The sequence below is a fragment of the Liolophura sinensis genome, chromosome 7, assembly GCF_032854445.1.
Source record: "Liolophura sinensis isolate JHLJ2023 chromosome 7, CUHK_Ljap_v2, whole genome shotgun sequence".
NCBI classification, from domain to species: Eukaryota; Metazoa; Mollusca; class Polyplacophora; order Chitonida; family Chitonidae; genus Liolophura; species Liolophura sinensis.
The window spans coordinates 23,303,797-23,323,858 of NC_088301.1; the positions used below are offsets into that span (position 1 = coordinate 23,303,797).

Sequence of the window (20,062 nt, forward strand, 5' to 3'; positions counted from 1 at the left end):
GAGGTGATATGACCAGCATCGTTGAAGACAACCAGTAAAGCATCACTACAGCGAAGGCAAGGAAACTCAGGAAAACAAGCCGTTTTTTCATGGTTAAGCTTCCCATTTCACATCCATCCACCGGTCGTATGGATCCTGAAAAAGAAGAAAAAAATGTGTACACCCGACTGATTCGATGTCATAATAGTTAGAGCGGTGGAGTCGAGAGACCCAGTGATCAAACCTGGGTTATACGAAACTCTTTAAAACTGTAGTTGTTGCTGCCTCGCTTGGCGCTCAGCACTAAGAGGTTAGAGCAAGGAAACATGAGTAGTTGGCCTGGTGACAGTATAATTTGACTTGGTGGAGTGTCATGCCTGGTGTCTGCCACAAGCAGACACAAGTACACACAATTCTAGTCGTCATATGATTGAAAAATTGTTAATTGTTGAGGTCGCATGTTCGAATACAGCTTTTGCTGTCGTGGCTGCGGCTTTAAGTCAGGTTTATCAGGAGCCTTGCCACTCCGGACACACACCACCCCTTCCATTCAATAAAAGGACCATTGTCGTAAAAGACAAATCCTTGAGTATATCTTAAACACCAGATTAAATAAATCAATAAATCTAGAATATATATTGCCATAAAAGAGAGAAAAAGTATATAGATGGTCATTTATTCTCGCAATGAACAAGTGTATTCATGCAACGGCTTTAAAGATGAAGCGCTAATTTGTGTATACTTGAATCTGGTTTCAAATGACATACTTTACTTAATATATATTTTACACTTGAATATAAACTGTGCTCATTGCAGTTTCATGAAAGGCTGTTTCATCTCACCCTCAGAATGCATTTATTTTTGTTCGAGAAATCAGATTTTTTCAAACAGAGTAACTGTTTTAAAAACTTGGTTTTCTCTGATGTGTCAGATGACCACTATACTGTTTTTACCTTGTCTTTTCCTTTATAGTTTTCAAATATCCATTTTATCGTATATATCATTTCAAATGAGGTATATGTATATATTTCATTTCACATCGTATATACATGCATGGGAGGGGTATGACATTAATTTACGGTGGACTATCTTGTGTCATTTTGCTGTTCTGTCACCAAACCCGACCAGACAAACAAAACGTGGAGTCAAATAAAAAATAAAAACAGGCGTGGCGTGCTAGCCAAAAGGACAGAAATGTGGCCTTGCCCAGTTATTTACAGCTTTCATAACAGTCGTTATGCTAAGGTACCAGGAGCCAGTAGTTCAGAAGTGTATATAGGTTAATGCAGGCTTGAATCTTAATACCAGTCTCATTCCAATACACAGTAAATAATATTTTAGTCTGTAGTTTTAATACCGGGATTAGGCTCTAATACACTTTTGAATAACTGGGCCCTGGACGGCCGAGGGGATAATATCACATTTACTACACTGTATCCAGTTATCACCACCGGACACAGGTGCGGGTTCAAACTTTGCACAGTCCTCCGCAATCACTTAGGCCGATCAACAAGACTCGTTGGCCGTTTGTGCAGGCCAACGTTCATGGAAGACAACTTGTCTTCGAACTGTTTGAAGATTTAAAAAGCAGATTTCACTCTATACCAAGTACATATTTATACTTAGCCCAAAAATAATTGCAAAACAGTGTATTAAATATGAACTAAGTGTGCCGCTGTTATACTTTAGACTTTGGCTAACTGTATTGGCTGCTGAATTTGGCTAAAGTCTTAATTATACAGTTTGACTTAATACCAGCTAATACGCTTTCGAACAAGTGGACCCAGCAATATGGTGTACATATCTATATGGGCCCAGTTGTTCGATAGAGTAATAGCTAATACTTTATATTTAAAATTTCAGCAAAACTCAGAAGCCAATGCAATTATCCAAAGTCAGAGTATAATTGCAGCAGGTGTAGTCTGGGATAATTTCAACATTGAAGAATTGGCTTAATCTGGTATTAAATCTTATAACAGTTTTGAACAAGCGGGTCCTGTATGTGTGGGATACTTAGTCAGGGGCCTACGAAAGGTCACTGGTTTCTTCCAACCATGCATGCATGAAACTATCCGCTATCATTTATATGTTTCTTTTAAGTCCATAAATTAAATTTATTCAGATGGCGAGGAGTCATTAAATAGATGTGTGTACATATATGTCTTAGTGTGACAGGACGAGTCCAAAGTGCCGCCGCCACTGATTTATCATGCTGAAAATACCAGACATGGTCCCCCACCCAGTCAGATTATACTGACGCCGGGGCCAATCAGAAGTTTCCTTGCCCTAAAACCTCTCAGTGCTGAGCGCTAAGCGAGGCAGCAGCAAGTACCATTTTTAAAGTCTTTGGAGTATGCTTTGTGTGTCTTGGTAATGCGTTTCTCTGAAAGTATACTTTATGCATACACTGGAATACTGTGTGATATTTATAGCACATTTGTCATTAAATTCTAATTACAGTGGTAGTATTCAGGGCAGAATGGACGGAGGGAAGGACGGACGGACAGACGGAGTTTAAACGTATATAGCCCCCTTCCCCCGTACCAGTCAGGAAGTAGTTGATATATTTCACAAATCCTGACATGTCAAATCTATACACTCCACCAATTCTAACAGCGTAAACTTGAACAGAATTACGATCACCCCGGACAGTCATGGGAGTATAAAGTGTTTGCTGTCTGTGTTTGCTGTCGTTTTATAGCTTCTATAATAGTAAATTTCGTGTACTCCGTTGCCTGATTATTCTCGAGTACATATGCTGTTCTTCTATTGCTCCTACAGTATACCGTTTGCTCTCCGTGGCGTGATATATACCTGTCTAATATGTCAAACTTTATTAATTCTTTAACGATAAAAGTGAAGGTTTGAACTGTTACAAGGAAGTTGCGTTTTCCAAATAAGGGGGGACGGGACCCTATAGTTCAACACATTACCGGTATGTGCTCTCCTTTATGCAGAGTTTGGATCAATTCTGCCCTCAAAGCGAAGTGGTCATGTTCAGTGTTTACCGTAGCGAGGAATCGTGAGGACGCTTCATATAGACATTTCTGTTATCTGTATACAGCGTGTGTACTGAAGCAACGCAGTATCCTATTGTCGTGACGCGCTCGGTCTCAGAGTATATCCCGTATATGAATGATGTGTTGACTCGGAATGCTTTAAGGTTTATGATTAATTTTTTTGAATGATTAATTTCTTAAATCTTACACGTACAGATCTGTGTGCAAAATTAAAAAAAAAGGAAACCATTTAACAGATCTCTGTGTTGGCAAGGATTGAATGCTTGGGGTTTACCGCTGTACATAACAATTTTTCAGTCATATGAGGACGAGTGCTGAAGCCACTGAAGTATCATCAGTCACATTATACTGACACCGGGCCAAGCAGTCCTGTTTCCTTGCTCTAACCTCTTACTGCCGAGAGCAAGGCGAAGGCAGCAACAAGTACCATTTTTAAAGACGTTTTATGATGTTTGTATGTGGATAACACATTTCTGTGTTGAATGAAACAACACAAGTCGTTGTGTTAGAGTTCAACACATATGATTTTTGTGTATCCACTAGATTTAATAGACTTATAGCATTACAAAATAGCGAATCATTGTGTAAACAGGTAATTCAATGGTGACGTAACAAACTTCGACAAAGCCACATTTGTCAGATCTTACAAAGGGCTTCTAGTGACAGTAAAACAGTTTCTGAGACAAAAACATACATTCCTCAGATATCCAAAATTGCTTAGCATTTCAGCATTTCTTAGCATTTTCACCTCACATTTCAGAATGGCTGTATCACATTTATGGTGTTATTAAGGTGCACACGTAACAGAAGGGAAACATAACAGTACAAGATAACCAGAACAATTAATTTCAGTCATTTACATGCACAGAGCTGTTTTACCCAGATTTATGTATATATATGAAAAATATGAAAAAAAAATAGAAGCGCCTTCTCAACTTTTTACATTCTGTTATATTCCAACTGCAGTTTCAAACTTCATGTTACATGTATTTTCAAGGAATATGAATATGAATGTCCACAGGGATCTTTACATAGCATATGTGTTACCAGTAACTAAGGAACATGTTACGTACATGTCAAAACAGGCAGTGGTTTAGTTACATGGCATAATACATGGATAAATTGTTGCTGGGAACAAGTTCGTAATTTATAAAGCTGTTAAGTAGCGAACAATAGAAAAATCAGTACTTAATAGTGTCTAATATGACGTAATCATATGAGAGTGCTGTATATGTTGTATTCATTGACCAGAAATAGACCAGAGGAACGGTCCGTGGCCTATGTTGGTAAAAATCGCTTGTCTTCCAATTGCTAGAACACACGTTTTATGGCCAGGGAATTTGTCATGAGTGTGCCATGGACATTTCTATATACACCTACAGACATATAACAGTTGCAAAGGCTTATTTTTCGTGTTGTTGTACACTAACGTCGTATATATCAGTTTATTATATCACTTAGTTTTTGGCATACATTCCCTCATCTCTGAATTTTAGGCATAATATTCTTCGTTTCACATTACAAGCATTTATGGTGAGTATGTTGAATCTGGCCATGGGCTATATCAGTTCTGTTTTTACGCTCTACATGTACATGTACAGAGAGAGAGAGAGAGCTACTCGCATATTCTGAGTGCGAAGGAAAACACCAATCAGATAAATAAATAAATAAATCTGTTGATGGTCTTACCTTACCAACTGCTGGGACTTTTGCAGTGGCACTGTTCTTGTCTCTGATTGTTCATATAGCCTACAACTGCCAGACTGCAGCAGTTCTACTCTGCATATCCGACTGCATATGTAATACACCGCAATGGCGTTATACGAGCTTTCTGGTTTCAACGGTTTTAGTTTTGCAGATATTGCAAATAATTCCACCTTTACGTAACGTATTGCGCAGCTCATAACTATTGATCTAACAAATACACATAGCAAAACAGCCACGCTGAGAGCAAAGCTGTAAAAATCCTGACTAGTCCTGAGAATGATAATTGTGAGGGTCATATTTCACTGTTTACATAATGACGGCTTACCCCGGCTCACCTATACAACTAAAGGTTATCGTAAATAGTATATCAGGTCACTTACAACACCCTGGGTTATTCTGATTGGCGATGGAGGTAGGGGTGATTATGATTGGTGGACAGAGCGAGCACGTACGATGACATCATGGTGTGACGTCAGAGGGCTTGGTATGACTTTATGGTGTTTGATTATAGAAAGCGATGCACAGACTCGTCACTTGCCCTTTTTGCTTTGCACAATGCTGTCTTACATCCCCGTTTCACCATGCCGCGAAACAAGACCAAACACGCGAGACAGTTCCTCTGTGTGAACAAAGACTTCGGTACGACACAACGCTGATGAGAAGGAGGCTAACTTTACACACGTTTTGCCGGCGTATCCGTCTTGACTGACTCTTTGATCCTTTTGCTGGAGGCTCTGGCTATGGTAGGACAATGTCTTCCCCACCGACACCTCAGAGTATCGACACCATTAGCGCTACCCATGCCTCCATTCTTACCGCTATCAACCCCCATCGGCAGTGCTGGCAGCAGAACGGCAACCACGCCACCTCCGAGGCCTCCCCTGTATATAATTACTGTTCTTGTTGTTTTTGGTCATGTTCACTTAAGTTGGCAATGTGTACCACACCTGGTGACTAGGGACATTTTACAATTTTTCTTGTTAAAACGGGTGGAAGATAACACCGCCACCACTACTCACCAATGAATCAACCAAGGGGACACTGTCTCCACTTTGAACATGGAATATTGCGACGGTGTGCATATCGGTAACACCTGTATCGTCAATATCCACCATTACATGAATGACCTATTGAACTTCGACGGCAAACAGAACCTTGTGATTGTTTTTCTTTTTGTTTGAAACGTTCACCAAGTGAACTTGCACTTAACTTTGACCACACATTTTAACTTTGACCTCGTACTGAACTCTGCTGATCCATGATGAGTGATTCGTTTTTCGTGATTAGTTTCTCCAGTTCCTGTAGTTTGTTTTATTATACGCAAGAAAAAAATTGAAACATATAAGAAGCTGAGTTTGTTGTTGTTGCTGCTGTTAACAGATATGCCCATATGTTCCGGGGTAGTAATTTTGATTGATGGATTGACTGGTGGATAGGTGTGTTCCACGGGTGGTTCTTACTTCGGGTTAGCTTGTGGATTAGGAGGTTTTGTGGTCAAACTCACATCAGATACTTTGTGTCAAGCAGGTGTGGTCATTACCTATCCAGCCAGAGAGAGGTGAAGACGTTCGTCATTATGAAGTCAACTGCTTTAGGATGGGAGATTTAGTTAGCATTATCACGGATCTCAAAGGGTACAAACGCGTGGTACCTGCCATGTTTGAAGACGGTCGCGTGAACAAGGGTGGGTTCAACGTTGTCCGTGTGTTCATGAAATATATATGTAACCGTGTGGAGGATCTTAATCCCATCCTCAACTACTATTGCTACACCCTTCTACCAAATCTGGTTGTCCTCCAACGTCCAAGCGACCCATCACCAAGGCCGCAGCACGCCACCCAACGTGAGGCATCTCCCACGTTCTCCCCTTCCGTGGTGGTCCACTCCCTAGCCCTCTGTATCACGTACGCTGTCTTCTGTTTGTGGACGGCACGGTACGGTATAAAATAACAGTGACAGCCGTGCCTATACAGTGTTCTCCAGCCCAGTTCAGCCGTCACGACCCGTCGTCAGCGTTCACGCACCACCCGAGTGAGAGTTCGAACTCTCACCCTGTTACCGTCCTACACTAATTGTACTACCAGCTGTACTATCTGCTGAATCGCCTAGAGAGGAGCCATTAACCCAGGCGGCACATGAGCATGGACTCGGATGAAGGCCTGTCTAGCCAAACTGGAGATGTAGACGACTGGAGGATATGTGCCTTTGCCAAATACAACGAGTATCGCTACCTGTTGACGCGTATAGACATTCTTTCTAAATACACTTGGGTGGTGCCCTTCCGCACCAAGACTGGAGCTAATCTCATCGACGCAATTAAGACCATCTTCAGAAGCGGGTGTACCGCCTTGTTCCTGTAAACGGACGAGGGAAAAGGATTTCTCAGTACGTCCATTCCAGCATTTTAAAGGAGAAGAGGGGTGTTCTTCTTCCATAACCTTGGTGATCGAATGGTTTAATCGCACGTTTGAAGGGCGCATGTACAAACACTCCAAGACCAACAACACACGACCTTACCTGGACGTCTTGTCCGCCTTAACTCGCTGGTACAATCGAGTCAACCATCGCAGTATCCGTGGAGCACCCATTATCGTCACAACAAGAACGAAAACGAAGTTCCTACTTGGTTATAGTCCCACCAGCTCTCGGCACGGTTGGCTTTACCGCTATGACGTGGGAGATCTCGTCAAGGGGATTTTCATGAAATACTACATCCCCAACTGGAGTCAAGAAGTCATCCGCATTCTTCGGCGCCATCACAAGAAACCTGCGGTCTAAGCGTTGGAAAACTTCAAAGGGGAGCGGTTGGGGGGGGGGGGGGTGCATTTTAAGATTTATTTATTTATTTATTTGATTGGTGTTTTACGCCGTACTCAAGAATATTTCACTTATACGACGGGGGAGGAAACCGGGCAGAGCCCGGAGAAATCCCACGACCATCCGCGGATTGCTGGAAACCGTACTCATCCAAGAACAGTCTGCTGTGCTAGTCTTTCAAGATCAATTGAGCAGGACGTTGCTCCATGCGTTTCAATCGCGGAGGGCGATCCGGTAGCACCCGAAATATTTATGGTTGCATGCTATGTGGCAACAATCGGGACGCCTCTGTCACGTAATTGGCCTAACGTAAGTCCGTTTCCAATAAGCATAGTTTACATACTCTCCTGGTCCGACGTTGCAGGACCCTGCTGTAGCGTTCCGATGTTATCTTCAGTAAAACAGTTGACTTGTTCGAACTATCAGAAGTCTGTTCAATTATTCAACTCCCGGAGCACCCAAAGCGACGAAACAGCCTCCATCAACGACAAGCTAATCAGAGCCTCTACCAACATGTACCCCTATCGGGCGTACCTCGAGACTCTGCTGACCTACTTCAATAAGGCCATTAGACACCCACTTTGTGGTTTTTGGTATGGGGACACGCCCGTTCAGATGGACACCACGGGCAACAGGGTTTAGGAAACGGCGAGCCCTTGCATGGGAGCAAGTCGATCGTATTCCTGCATAAATCGGGATCCTGCTGGTAGATTAAGCATCCCCGGGGCGTGGTTCCTTTGCATTGTTTTAATGTGATTGCATGTGAAATGTGATGACAAAGCATTTTCAATATTTCTAGACCAGTGACTTCTAACAAATTGCAGTTAACATCCCTGCATTTTTTTTACATAATTCTGCTTAAATCATGTTGCTAGGGTGCGTGTAAAATTCTACCATTTATGCACTTACATGAACAATTAGAATAAAACCCTGACTGAGGTAAACTGACAGGAGGGCGTATTTCGCCAGTTACTTGTATACACTGTGTTTGATTTACAAGTAGACATCGGTACCCAAGCCCCCATAATTAATGTACGTGTGTACATGTCAGCACGTGTATAGCTAATATATCCACCTCTTAGCTTATGTAGTGAGAAGTAAAAGCAACAGTTTTCTCCTGTCCTGAAAACATGAATTTTTTTGGTTTTCATTGTATACTGAATCACAGGCTTACACTTTCGGCCGGGGTCTTACTGCATTACTCTGCAATACTCTGCATTACTCTGGCTTCTTCTCCACCACTTATATCACAGGCTTACACTTTGTGGCGATGGTTTACTGCATTACTCCGGCTCCTTCCCCATGACTTACATCACGGGCTTACACTTTGTGGCGGTGGTTTATTGCGTTACTCCGGTTTCTTTCTCATTACTTCCATCACTGGCTTAAATTTTGTGGCAGTGGTTTACTATATTCCCCCGGTTTCTTTCTCATTACTTGCATCAATGGCTTACACTTTGTGGAGGTGGTTTACTGCATTACTCCCGCTTAGACGTTGGCGCGGTTTCCGAAGAGTTTATAATAATAAAATATAAAAAAATTTTTTAAATAATATAAATTTACAATAAGGGTATGTAATTCGTAACCCTCGATATCAAATTTATTAAACTCGAATAGTAGTTTTCATTTGTTCCTCGCAGGAGGCTCGGAACAAATTAAAACTGCTACTCTCGTTAATAAATTTGATATAGAGGGTCACGAATTACATATTCTCTGTGGCTTACACTTTGTGGCGGCGGCTCACTGCATTACTCCGGTTTCTTTCTCGTCACTTATACCACTGGCTTACATTTTGTGGTTGTGATTTACTGTATTAACTCTAACTTCCTCCTCATCATGTACATCACTGGCTTACACTTTGTGGAACCAGCCCCGATTTTGGTAGAGGTTCCACTTCGCGTCCGGTAGATCCAGGGGGCAAAAATATAACAGCCGAAAAACAGGGCCTGTTTCCCCTCTGGATTTCCACTCCTAAACAACCCGCCAATGTAACTCAGCTTCAGGGGGAACAACTCTCCCGGCCTTATATTAGACATGGATTACATGCGGTGTAGGGGAGATAACTTTAACAGGCATTGTCGCAATGTAGATAATATCAGTTAATATTAGTAAATATTATTAACAATATTTGTACTGATAGTATGGTCACTTAACAGAAATTATGAGTGTATTATTCCGCAATCAGAATCATTCCCTTCTTAGTCGGGTGGACCAGAATCGGATTCGGCAAAACACCTGGAAACTTTGGAAATTTTTGTAAATTCTCCCTTGGTACTTAACATCTTAGAGGACACAAGTACAGGATTGTCCGCATATTGTGTGATCCCCGTGAGGTGTCCTGGTGTCTTTCGCATGGTGTAGTCTTACAGTACCGTGCATGCCACCAACCCTCTACAAGTAGATACTTTATGACAGGCATAACGTTGAAAGTGACGGTGAGCATTATTGCCCACATACAGAAAAGGTCAAGCTCGCACACTGTTCATCTTTTTCTTTTTTTTAATGGGTAATTTGGTCTCAAAATCTTTGTGGAATGACCCAAAGGCTTTATGCATGATAAGGGTAGCGTATCTCTTAAATTAATCATACAGATTCAAATTACAATAATTTTCACAATCCAGCAATAATTATCCAAAATGAATAAAAACTTCAGAAGCTTGGAATATTGATGTCAAAATTTTTTATATATTATCAGCAATATCAAACGATGTACCACGCACACAAAAGAAACTCAGTCTGAAATTTCTTAGAAATATTTCAAAACATGTACAAAAATAAGTTCATATGGCAAAATATGTATTGACACAGGTTAAACGTACATGTAAATGTAGGCCAAAGCCTGAAAAAGTATCCAGTACATTGTAAAGAGTAAGCTGCATTAACGACGATTCTAAGGAGAAACTCTCTATGACGCGAGCTCTTGTTGGAACTCCTTCAGAAAATACTATTACAACACAGCAGCGTCAAGCTGTTGACTTACTCTAACAAATAACAGCTGTTCCTAGCACAACAAACTGAATTCAGTGAAACCGTTTAGGGTTGCGTATCGCAATAATTATGATATTGGTATCAACACATTCACAACATTAGACAAAAACGTTTACATCAGAAAATGTTTTGGGAAATGCTATACGTCAACGGAAAGGTCCATCACTACATGTGTGTTATCGTCACCATAGTAACTACCGTACACGTAATAAATGCCTATGTTTTGGTAAATCCTTAATTCGAGCAAACAAAATTGACTGGAAATTAATCGTGGCATAAACCATGTGTAATATTCTCTCATTTAACCAGCCTTCAATATGCCCGCATGCATACAGTCATTTAATTTTCCCCGGAACTAGGTGTTACCCGGTTTCGACCCTTTAACCTGCAGATGAGCTTCTGACATTTTCGCTTGATAGACTGAATGGGTGATTGCTTTCTGGATTTGCTCGCTTCTCCGTCAGACCTCCTTTTCCTACCATTCAACATCCGGCCAATGAATTTATGGAAGCCACTTCCATCTTTAGATGCCACCTCCACTTGTAGCGATGCTGGATGATGTCTTGCTGAGGTGTTAGGCATGACAGGCAAAAAAGCCTCTTGCTTTGACCTCTTCCATTCTTCTACTGGTTTGTCAGAACTGTTCTGGTTTACATTATCCGTAAAGACATCCAACTTATTATCCAGCATTTTGTCCAACTTTCTGGTGACCTGCAGTGACATTTCTCTCGCCATTTCTGCCTCCAGCCTGGCACAGGCATCCTTCAGACGCTGACTGCGGTACATCTTGATGGTGTACTTCAGCTTTAGATCTGCCATGTCTCTGTTCTGTCGTTTCACCGCCTCGCGCACTTCGTCGTTCCTGGCAGAGATTCCGGTTATTTTTGCCATTGCTTTGTCGGTTTCCTTCTTGACATCTGCCCAGTTTCTCCTCAGGTGTTCCAAATACCTATAAGAGAATAAATCATGAGCGAACGTTAAAAATAAGGGAGACTCTGTAACTGGAATAAAGTCAATGTGAATGGTAACATGCAATAAGGATATTAATTAATTCACATTTCTGTTACATTTTGTTAAATAGTTCTTTAGACCGGAGTTTGTAACGAAATACAAGGGTAAAAAGGAACAGACAAACAGAGGGACACTGGTGCAACGAAAATTGAAGTAGAATGAGTGTGGTGGGTGTGGAGGGTGGGGTGGGGGTTGGGTAGTGGTTCGGTGACTAAAATGATGATCGGTGTCACTATAGAAGTAACTTATACAACTGAGACAGAGTGGTTTAACATGCGAAAAAAGAAGAACTTTCTTTCAAAAGTGAGATAAAATTGAATTCAGCTCAAAACCTGAATATTTACACCAGAAGACGAAGATCAAAGGACCGACACATACAGCTCTACTTAAAAGCAGTACTTGTAACTGAAATACAAAACATTTCAACAAGAAATCCTCAAATTTAAAAGATTATACGGTTTCACAGCTTTAATTTTTAGGTTCATTAGATCATGAATTAGGTGCCTTCAGTAAATTTATCTAAATAAATCTGTATTATACTTGAAAGCACCAACAACAAATAAATAAAGCAATTACAAATACGTGTACAAGACAAAACCGTACCTTTCATCCTCCATCTGATGATATCTTAACTCTGCTGTTCTCTTAGTTTCACGAAGAAGTTTTTCTGCTAGTTGCAGTTTTAGTTCTTCCATAGAGGCCTTGATATTTCCTGAAACAAATTTTTCTTTCAGTTTTGTACCACAAAGAAACATATTACCAAATAATGATATTAAACCTATTTTAACATATTCTATATCAGGTGAGGACTTCGAAAATTACCGACATCTACTGTACTGCGAATTTAACTGAATTAATAAGACTTAGTTGATGCGTCCTTTCAGAAAGCGGAGTGTTACGTTGCAGTAAGTTATTCACTAAGAAAATTTGTGTAAACGCAATTCGTGGACACAAAAATCCATTATCTTGGAGTCAGTAATTTCCAAACATAATCTGTTGTTTTGACCACACCACCCCAAAAGCTGAAGTCATTTCTAAAAAGATGAAATTTGAAATTTTTCAAAACAAATTTTAAAAAAAGTTGACAGAAGTTATTCACCAACCTTTCTCCTCTTGCGTGATGGGTGTGGCGGGTTTTAGTGCAGCATGGATTTTCGGTAGAGGGAACTTCGTGTTAACTGAAGGTTAAATAAAAAGTATTTAGAGAATCTAAACAAAGTGATCTTACTTTCGTTGAAAACAATTTAAATGAAATGATCAACATAATTATCATTTCTGACACCATGTCTCTCTGCTGCAGAAATAGTTCGAATACTCACACCCATCATTATCCATGAAAAAAAACTTAATTTAAAACAGACAGAAAACAACAAAATAACATAACATTTATATCATGTATCAACTAGAAATCGGTTACAAATGAATCACCTAGGTTATGTCTGACGTTAAAGATTTTCTGTCTGAGCTCTCCATTTCTTCCTTGGTTGGCCAGCGGTGGGAGACGAAGTGGAAGTAAATCCATGTTGAGAGTTTCCTGGACTTTAGCTAGTTTAGGAATTTAGAAACAAAAAACAGACCCCATAAAGAAACTGTAATAATGGCTGTCGTACATTTCGACACAAAATCTCTAAAACTACGTGTTTATGCAACACACAAATGCTCAAAGCATAGAAATTCTTCGCTACTTTAGTCAATATTTTCAAATCTGTATATTTAAATTTCAACCTCGACAAAGATTCTGACACTTGCAATAAAATAAATCAGAAATTTATTCGTTGATTGTTCAGTTAAAAAATAAATTAGATATGGCTTATTAACCAACCTGTCTGCTGCATTGAGGGTTTTGATGTGACATGGGTTCTCGGAAGGCTGATAGTTGTGTCAACTGAAGGTTGAAAAAAAATAGGTATTAAACAGAAACAAAGTGGTATTACATGTTCTCTCGTTGAAAACAAACTGATTAACATCCATGATCCATCACAATTTGCCTTTTCTGAGAAGGATGTTCAAATGCTCTCTGAGTCTCTGGTTGTAGCCCTTGTACATTTATATCAGGTATCACTAAAAGGTTAAAAGCAAATCACCTATGTCATGTTTGACGTTGAAGGTCTTCTGTCTGAAGTCTTCATTTCTTCTTGGTTTGGCCACCGGTGGAAGACAAAAGGAAAGCTTTACACCCGTGTTGGAAATTTGCTGGTCTTTAGTCAGTTTAGAAACTGAAAAGCGAAAAGTAAAACAGACGCCTTAAAAAAATTAATATACGAAAATATGTTCATATAGCCAGCCGTCATCTGTGAAAAATAATGTTACTGGGCCTTCACTTTGGACAAATTAAAGTTTTCTTTTGTTGGATACACCAGATCTGGGGCATAGAAACTGGAACTGGTGTACGGTGGGTTTATTTGAAGACAGTTACCAGTTATGACATGCAGCCAGCTGCTTTCATCAACAATTAGAAAGGTAGCCCATTATTGCGACCAATTCTCCTACTTTATTTTTCAGGTCTGGGTAGCCGACTCCATAAAAATAATGAAAGCCCTGGGTATGTGATAAGACATTATTCTTTAGTTTCTGATGCAAAACTCTTTTATATCAAAGGTTAAGAACCCATGTCAAAAACACAACCCACAAAATTTACAGCTTCTTTGTGACTTCAGTAATTTAAACTATGAATTTAAGTTTACTCCTTGCCTACTCTTTAAGGAGGGTTCTGACACTCACCATGAAGTAAGTTAATTTATTCGAACACATTAGGCCCATTTGCATATCAACATTACCCGGTAATACCGGGTGTCACTGATGTTTTTAGTCTTTTCACTGAACAATGGAGTAATTGTAAGGATAGCTGCAGATTAAAACTTAAGAGGAAGAAGAAATTGATAAGATCAACCATGTATAAGCTCAGTAACACTGACCTAATGTAGTAAGGTATAAAGTTAGGAAGAAAGATGTGTTTCATAGTTTCATGGGAATCAGAACCAAGACTTACATTAAGGTGTAACCCCATAACTTAAATAGCCCCACATCCTGAAATGAAAATTATACATGCCTACCTTGTCTTGCCGGTGGGGGATAGTTGCTCCTTCGATATTCTGTGCCAATAACTGGCAACTTGTTCATGTATTCTGTCATCATCTCTGGAAAATCAGATTATGAACTCTCTTACTCTGAACAATGCTCATGTTCTGTTATCAAAACTTTAGACTGGCATCAACGATCATGCATTATCCTATTCCTGAGATCTTTTTCATTCTCCCCAGCTTTCAGAATAATGTTGAAGCTAAGCTGGAAAAATGGCAAACCCATCTCAGAGCCAGTATTATAAATACTCAAAATATGACAGATTCTGAATAACCACAAAACATCGAAAGTCTGAGCAAAATACGTCAACGATGTCACAGTTTGGACGCCTTTACTTTATTGTTATCGATTCAGGCTTAATGTAGGCAGTAAACAGTTTGATGTTAAATCAACATTCATGCCTGTTGAAACAATCATTATTGATAACGGTATTCAGAAGTTTAATGTACACTGTAATATTGTTTATCACTTTTTGCGGTGCTATAGATAGGCCTACGCTACAAAATAAGACAAATGGCCAAATTTTTGCTATGAATTACACATGTGCCATTATTCATATATTTCCTTTCTCTAATGATAAATGCAGGGAAGAGAATCGTTTTGATCAAAATCATATGAAATTTTTTCTACTAGCAGGCACCCTAAACTTCAGTATAACGATTAGTTTTGATCATTTTTCTCTAAAATTATATACTTCTTCACTATTCACGACAAAAACAGCTGATCGGCCGACAATTCTCATCCCTCATAATGTCGAAAAGAATACAGAGATGAACATTTACCTGCCATAAACTTAAGTCTACGATTATTCAGGTGCTGGTGTCAATCTTGACAATCGATTCCTCTGAACTGAAGTGGTAATACTTTATTGATGTCTGTGACATCATTTGTTAGTTACGTCATGTCCTCGTGAGCAATCCCGCCACAAAAAGTGACGTCATTTACTCGTCTGCTGAGGTTAGTCAAGTGAAGATGCACACCGATCACACTGGTCAGTCAGTAGACGAATATCTGCAGTACAGTGGCCACATGTATAACATTAACACCTTGATATTAAAAATACATGTAGATTTCTAGACTGACTTGTATATTTTTAACTTGTTACTAGTCTTGCCCATTTTGCCTCTCAAGCTCATTAGATCACTGCAACAATCGATTTTACCAAATCATTAAATATTTATGTTTGTATTATTTACAGAAGAGAAAAATCGTATTTGTAAATGCTCTGTTATCAAGTTCCTTTCGGAAGGAATGTTTGGCCCTGAAAAGGGCCTTTGGATTGTGTCACTTGGAAACAGCGACTCACTGAGATTTCTTGGACTTCTTGGGCAGAAGAACAGACTGGATGTTTGGCAGAACTCCTCCTTTGGCAATGGCCACTCCGGACAGCAGCCTGTTCAACTCCTCGTCGTTACGAACGGCCAGCAGCAGATGACGAGGGATGATGGTCCTCCTTTTGTTGTCTCGGGCAGCGTTTCCAGCCAGCTCCAACACCTCAGCGGTCAAGTATTCCATCACAGCGGCCAGGTAAACGGGAGCTCCGGCACCGACACGGTTAGAGTAGTTTCCCTTTCTCAGAAATCTGTGGATACGGCCTACAGGAAACTGTAACCCAGCCCTTGATGAGCGGGTTTGGCTCTTGCCACTCTTCGCCTTTCCTCCTTTACCACGTCCAGACATCTTCAGTTGTATATATATATATATATGCGTTGTCCCTTGTTCAATGTGAGTACGAATGATGCAAGAAGTCTGTACATGGCCTTATATACTCCCTGTGGGGATTCTGCTATTTTTAGATACATTTTTTTGGCAATCATTTCAACCAACCAGCAGAGGGTAAAATTGTCACACCAGCCAATTAGAGGTAGATAAAATGTTTTCTATTAGGTTCGCGCTTTCGTATTTTTTCTTGACGCTGCCCCATTCATATAAATCGCTGCAGTGGATAGCTGTCTACCTATAGGAGATTATTTATCTTCGATACGGAACCAGACTCCAAATCAATCTCAGCAATTATTTACATGTATATTAACTCTCTGTGGGCGTCATGCTGAGATCACGTCCTCGACAAAGCCCTCCAGAAACTTAAAATAAAAGCTATATTTAACTTAAAGCATATGTAGACCTAATTTATAGATGACAGTTACAACTGAGAATGCATGGGGAATATTTAAAAGAATAGTATAGGCCTACGTATAATATATAAGGATGACATCAGAAGAAAGGCCATCAACGCCTACCTGATTAAGTTGTTTGTTTAAGAAAGGACCCTGACGAGTTAAGCTTATACACGGTAGCGTCCTGAGAGCAAACACTTCCGGGTGAATATCATATTTTCTACTTTCTGTATATGGATGCACTTTTTCATTTCAAGTATGTAGGCCTATACATGTAGGTTACATATCAAGTACTGAGTGAAGGCTACTTATACTTAATTATATGTGGAACTATTTTCAAACCAAAAAGATTTTCGTCATGCCACTTGCAACGGCTCACAAAATGAGAAGCCATGGGATCAAACTTTTCAATGTCTATAAATCCTCTCACTTGTAGAGAGTGTATAGCTCAATGAAAAAAATAAAACAATCTTGGACTTATTTTCTGGGACAATTTTCCAGGGTCGTACTTCCAGGACCGATGTAAAACTTCATATTTACAATCATATATAGCTTACTTTTCTTTAAATATTAATCGAGTTCACTTTTCAAGTCTGTTGCTATCGGAAAGATATAGACATACAATGAAAATATAAACACGCAAAACGTTTTAACTGACTTTCAATATTAGCCCTTTTTGATCGAGTTGTCACGCGCAGTTGAGGCTATCAGCTTTTTATATGGCGAGCATGGTTTGCGTTGTAGCGCGGACCGAATAGAAAGCAGAAATGTTGCTTTTCATTGGAGGATATGTTTTCACGTGCCCACCATCCTTGAATCATAACCACACTCTACAGCTTTAGACTGGGAGCTTGGGGACTGAAAAAATGTGTGTAAATTAAAGCTAGTCACTATATAGAATAGAATAAAAAAATGAATAAATTAGAAGACACCGACCATTACGAGAGACCGATCATTCGATTTTATGGGTATTTCTACAATATAAATTTACTAGTATCTTTCTCTCATGCTCCTAAAATATCAGAAATTGACAAGTATGTAAAAAAAAAACAAGAACAAAAAAAAACAACAACAACAAAAAAATAGCTATTAAATTGGCTGAAATATTATGTTTCTAGGTCATGCTAGAAAAGATTGTGTCACTATAACAAAGTATTAGACAACACCCTGTCTCATTATATTCATAAAATCATTGTGTTGCAATAACATGCAAAACAAGTATGTCACATATAACATAATGGTACAGTAGAAAGAACATTATCTGTTCTGCCATCATTCAGAAAATATGCATTCTGCAAAATTCACACAATAGAGAGTAATATTCGTTCATATACTATTTTCAGCTACCTGACTTAAATCTTTGATACAAAAAATATATTATTCAAATTTTAGTCACATTTAGCGCGATTTATATTGTCATTTGTTCTAAGTGAAATAGATAATTTGTATACAGTGTTCCTTTTAAGGCATAATCACATTTCTTATTAATAATTACATTCTAATTACAGAGCACAACCAACATATAAAAAGAGCTTGAATTTCACCAGAAGATATGCAATATCTGTATTTTTCTATATCCTTTGTAGGTGTTTGATATATATTAAAACACCTATACTAAATAACAGACCAAGTAAAATAATGACTCCAGAAAATCAAATGAAATGAAATCAAAGAAATAGAAGTCAAATCGGTCTGGCCATTCCACATAACTTGGGCACCAGAACGGAAACAAATTGTTTGAAGCATACAATTAAATGCATGTATCATCAAACGTTATAGGACGCATTTTCAAACACAGAAACAAGTGAAGAACAGGGACTGTTACTGCTCTATAGCCTGTGGGCTCAAGGTCGACAAATACCTTTCTACCCGCCTTGTAACTTAACTTCAGGGGGAACAGCTCTCCCATCCACATGGTAGAGGGGGGAGGGGGGGGGGGTAACTTCAGAAGGCATATTACTTTGCTCGCATTTAATAAAATATCAATTAACATATAGTTGTTTACAAATTTTTATACCAATCTTATGGCAACTTGACAGAAAATTGTAAGTTTTAATATATTATTAGACGGTTAAAAAGTATTCCCTTCTTAAGCGGGAGACCTGGAGTCAGATCAGGCAAATGACTTGGGAAATTTTGGTAAATTCTTCTTGGCACTGAAGGGATAGGGCACGTACAGAATTGTCTGTATACTTCGAACCTGTGGTGTCTTGTGAATGGTGTAGTGTTGCAGTACTCTATATTATACGTCACATATACGATCTTTTACAAGAAGATGGCGTAGAAATGGTGTAATGTTAAAAGTGATATTCAACATCACGCAAACAAACATGAAAGGGAAAGCTCGCGCAGTGTTCATCTTTCTCCAATTTATAATTGGTAATCTGGTCAAAAGTGTTTGTGGAATAAGCCACAGGCCTGATGCCTGGATAACGGTAATTAGAAGACACGGACTTATTTCAAAAGGCACTCAGTAACCTTGATAATCTACCCATGTTATTTAAGTTTATACTAAAACATGAATTAAAATTAAGACGAATGAAATATTAATGTCAACAATTTGTATTTATTACCGCAAATAATATATCCAGCAATGTACCATTTAGACTAAAAAACGAAAGGTGAAGAATATCATGCAAACAAGTCTTCACATTATCAAACTTCATATGGCAAAATATATATTGACAGAGGAGAAACGCATAACTGTACATGTAAATGAAGACCAAAACTTGAACAAGTATCCAGCATATTGTGAACAGTAAGCTGCATTAATGACGGCAATAACTTCTGTGTAATGTGGATATACTACATATCTTGCCGTTGACGACTCAATAAAGGAATAGTTTATCGGAAGTCAGTCAGAAGATACGATTACAACACTGCAGGTTGAAACGTTTAACTACATTGATAACGCAAAGCCTTGTAACAGACTATATATGGTATATATATATGGAGCATATATATATATGAGTATATATATATGGAGCATATATATATATGAGTATATATGAATTGTTATTTATTACTTAACTATATATATATATATATATATATATATATATATATATATATATATATATATATATATATATATATATATATATATATATATATATATATATATATATGATTGAAAGATATTGACATTACAGAGGGAAAGTTGAAAACACAACAGAACCACAGGTCTAAACAAGCCAAAAAAGCAAGGCGCAAAACTATGAAATAAATGTAGAATTTTTGAAAAAATGCAAAGTATTACAAGCAATGCCAACAGAGATACACTATAATCGACCCTGTTAAAACAACCTCAATGCACGTCTGAAAAAGACAGGGGGTTAAATT

At 38.9% G+C, this 20,062-nt stretch overlaps 2 protein-coding genes across 2 annotated transcripts; both read right to left on the bottom strand.

The window, feature by feature from the left end:
- Window positions 1–10,458: 10,458 nt before the first annotated feature.
- On the bottom strand, window positions 10,459–13,044 carry LOC135471440 (uncharacterized). Its single transcript, XM_064750687.1, has 4 exons — window positions 12,951–13,044; window positions 12,626–12,700; window positions 12,126–12,234; window positions 10,459–11,460 (listed from the first exon to the last, which is right to left on the bottom strand). Exons 1-4 carry the CDS (start codon window positions 13,042–13,044, stop codon window positions 10,851–10,853), a joined length of 888 nt encoding a protein of 295 aa, XP_064606757.1. The 3' UTR covers window positions 10,459–10,850.
- A 300-nt stretch (window positions 13,045–13,344) lies between these two features.
- LOC135471441 (histone H2A-like) lies at window positions 13,345–16,323 on the bottom strand. Its single transcript, XM_064750688.1, has 4 exons — window positions 15,910–16,323; window positions 14,576–14,659; window positions 13,607–13,738; window positions 13,345–13,407 (listed from the first exon to the last, which is right to left on the bottom strand). Exons 1-3 carry the CDS (start codon window positions 16,281–16,283, stop codon window positions 13,732–13,734), a joined length of 465 nt encoding a protein of 154 aa, XP_064606758.1. The 5' UTR covers window positions 16,284–16,323; the 3' UTR covers window positions 13,345–13,407; window positions 13,607–13,731.
- Between the last annotated feature and the right edge of the window lie 3,739 nt (window positions 16,324–20,062).

Bases quoted from the DNA above. Each gene is read 5' to 3' on its own strand.
- LOC135471440 (XM_064750687.1), bottom strand. From the start codon at position 13,044: ATGGATTTACTTCCACTTCGTCTCCCACCGCTGGCCAACCAAGGAAGA. The intron at 12,701-12,950 runs GTGATTCATTTG...TTTAACCTTCAG, and splicing joins TAACGTCAGACATAACCTAG to TTAACACGAAGTTCCCTCTA. The intron at 12,235-12,625 runs GTTGGTGAATAA...AATTTGTTTCAG, and splicing joins CATCACGCAAGAGGAGAAAG to GAAATATCAAGGCCTCTATG.
- LOC135471441 (XM_064750688.1), bottom strand. From the start codon at position 16,283: ATGTCTGGACGTGGTAAAGGAGGAAAGGCGAAGAGTGGCAAGAGCCAA. The intron at 14,660-15,909 runs GTGAGTCGCTGT...CTGATTTTCCAG, and splicing joins AAGAAGTCCAAGAAATCTCA to AGATGATGACAGAATACATG.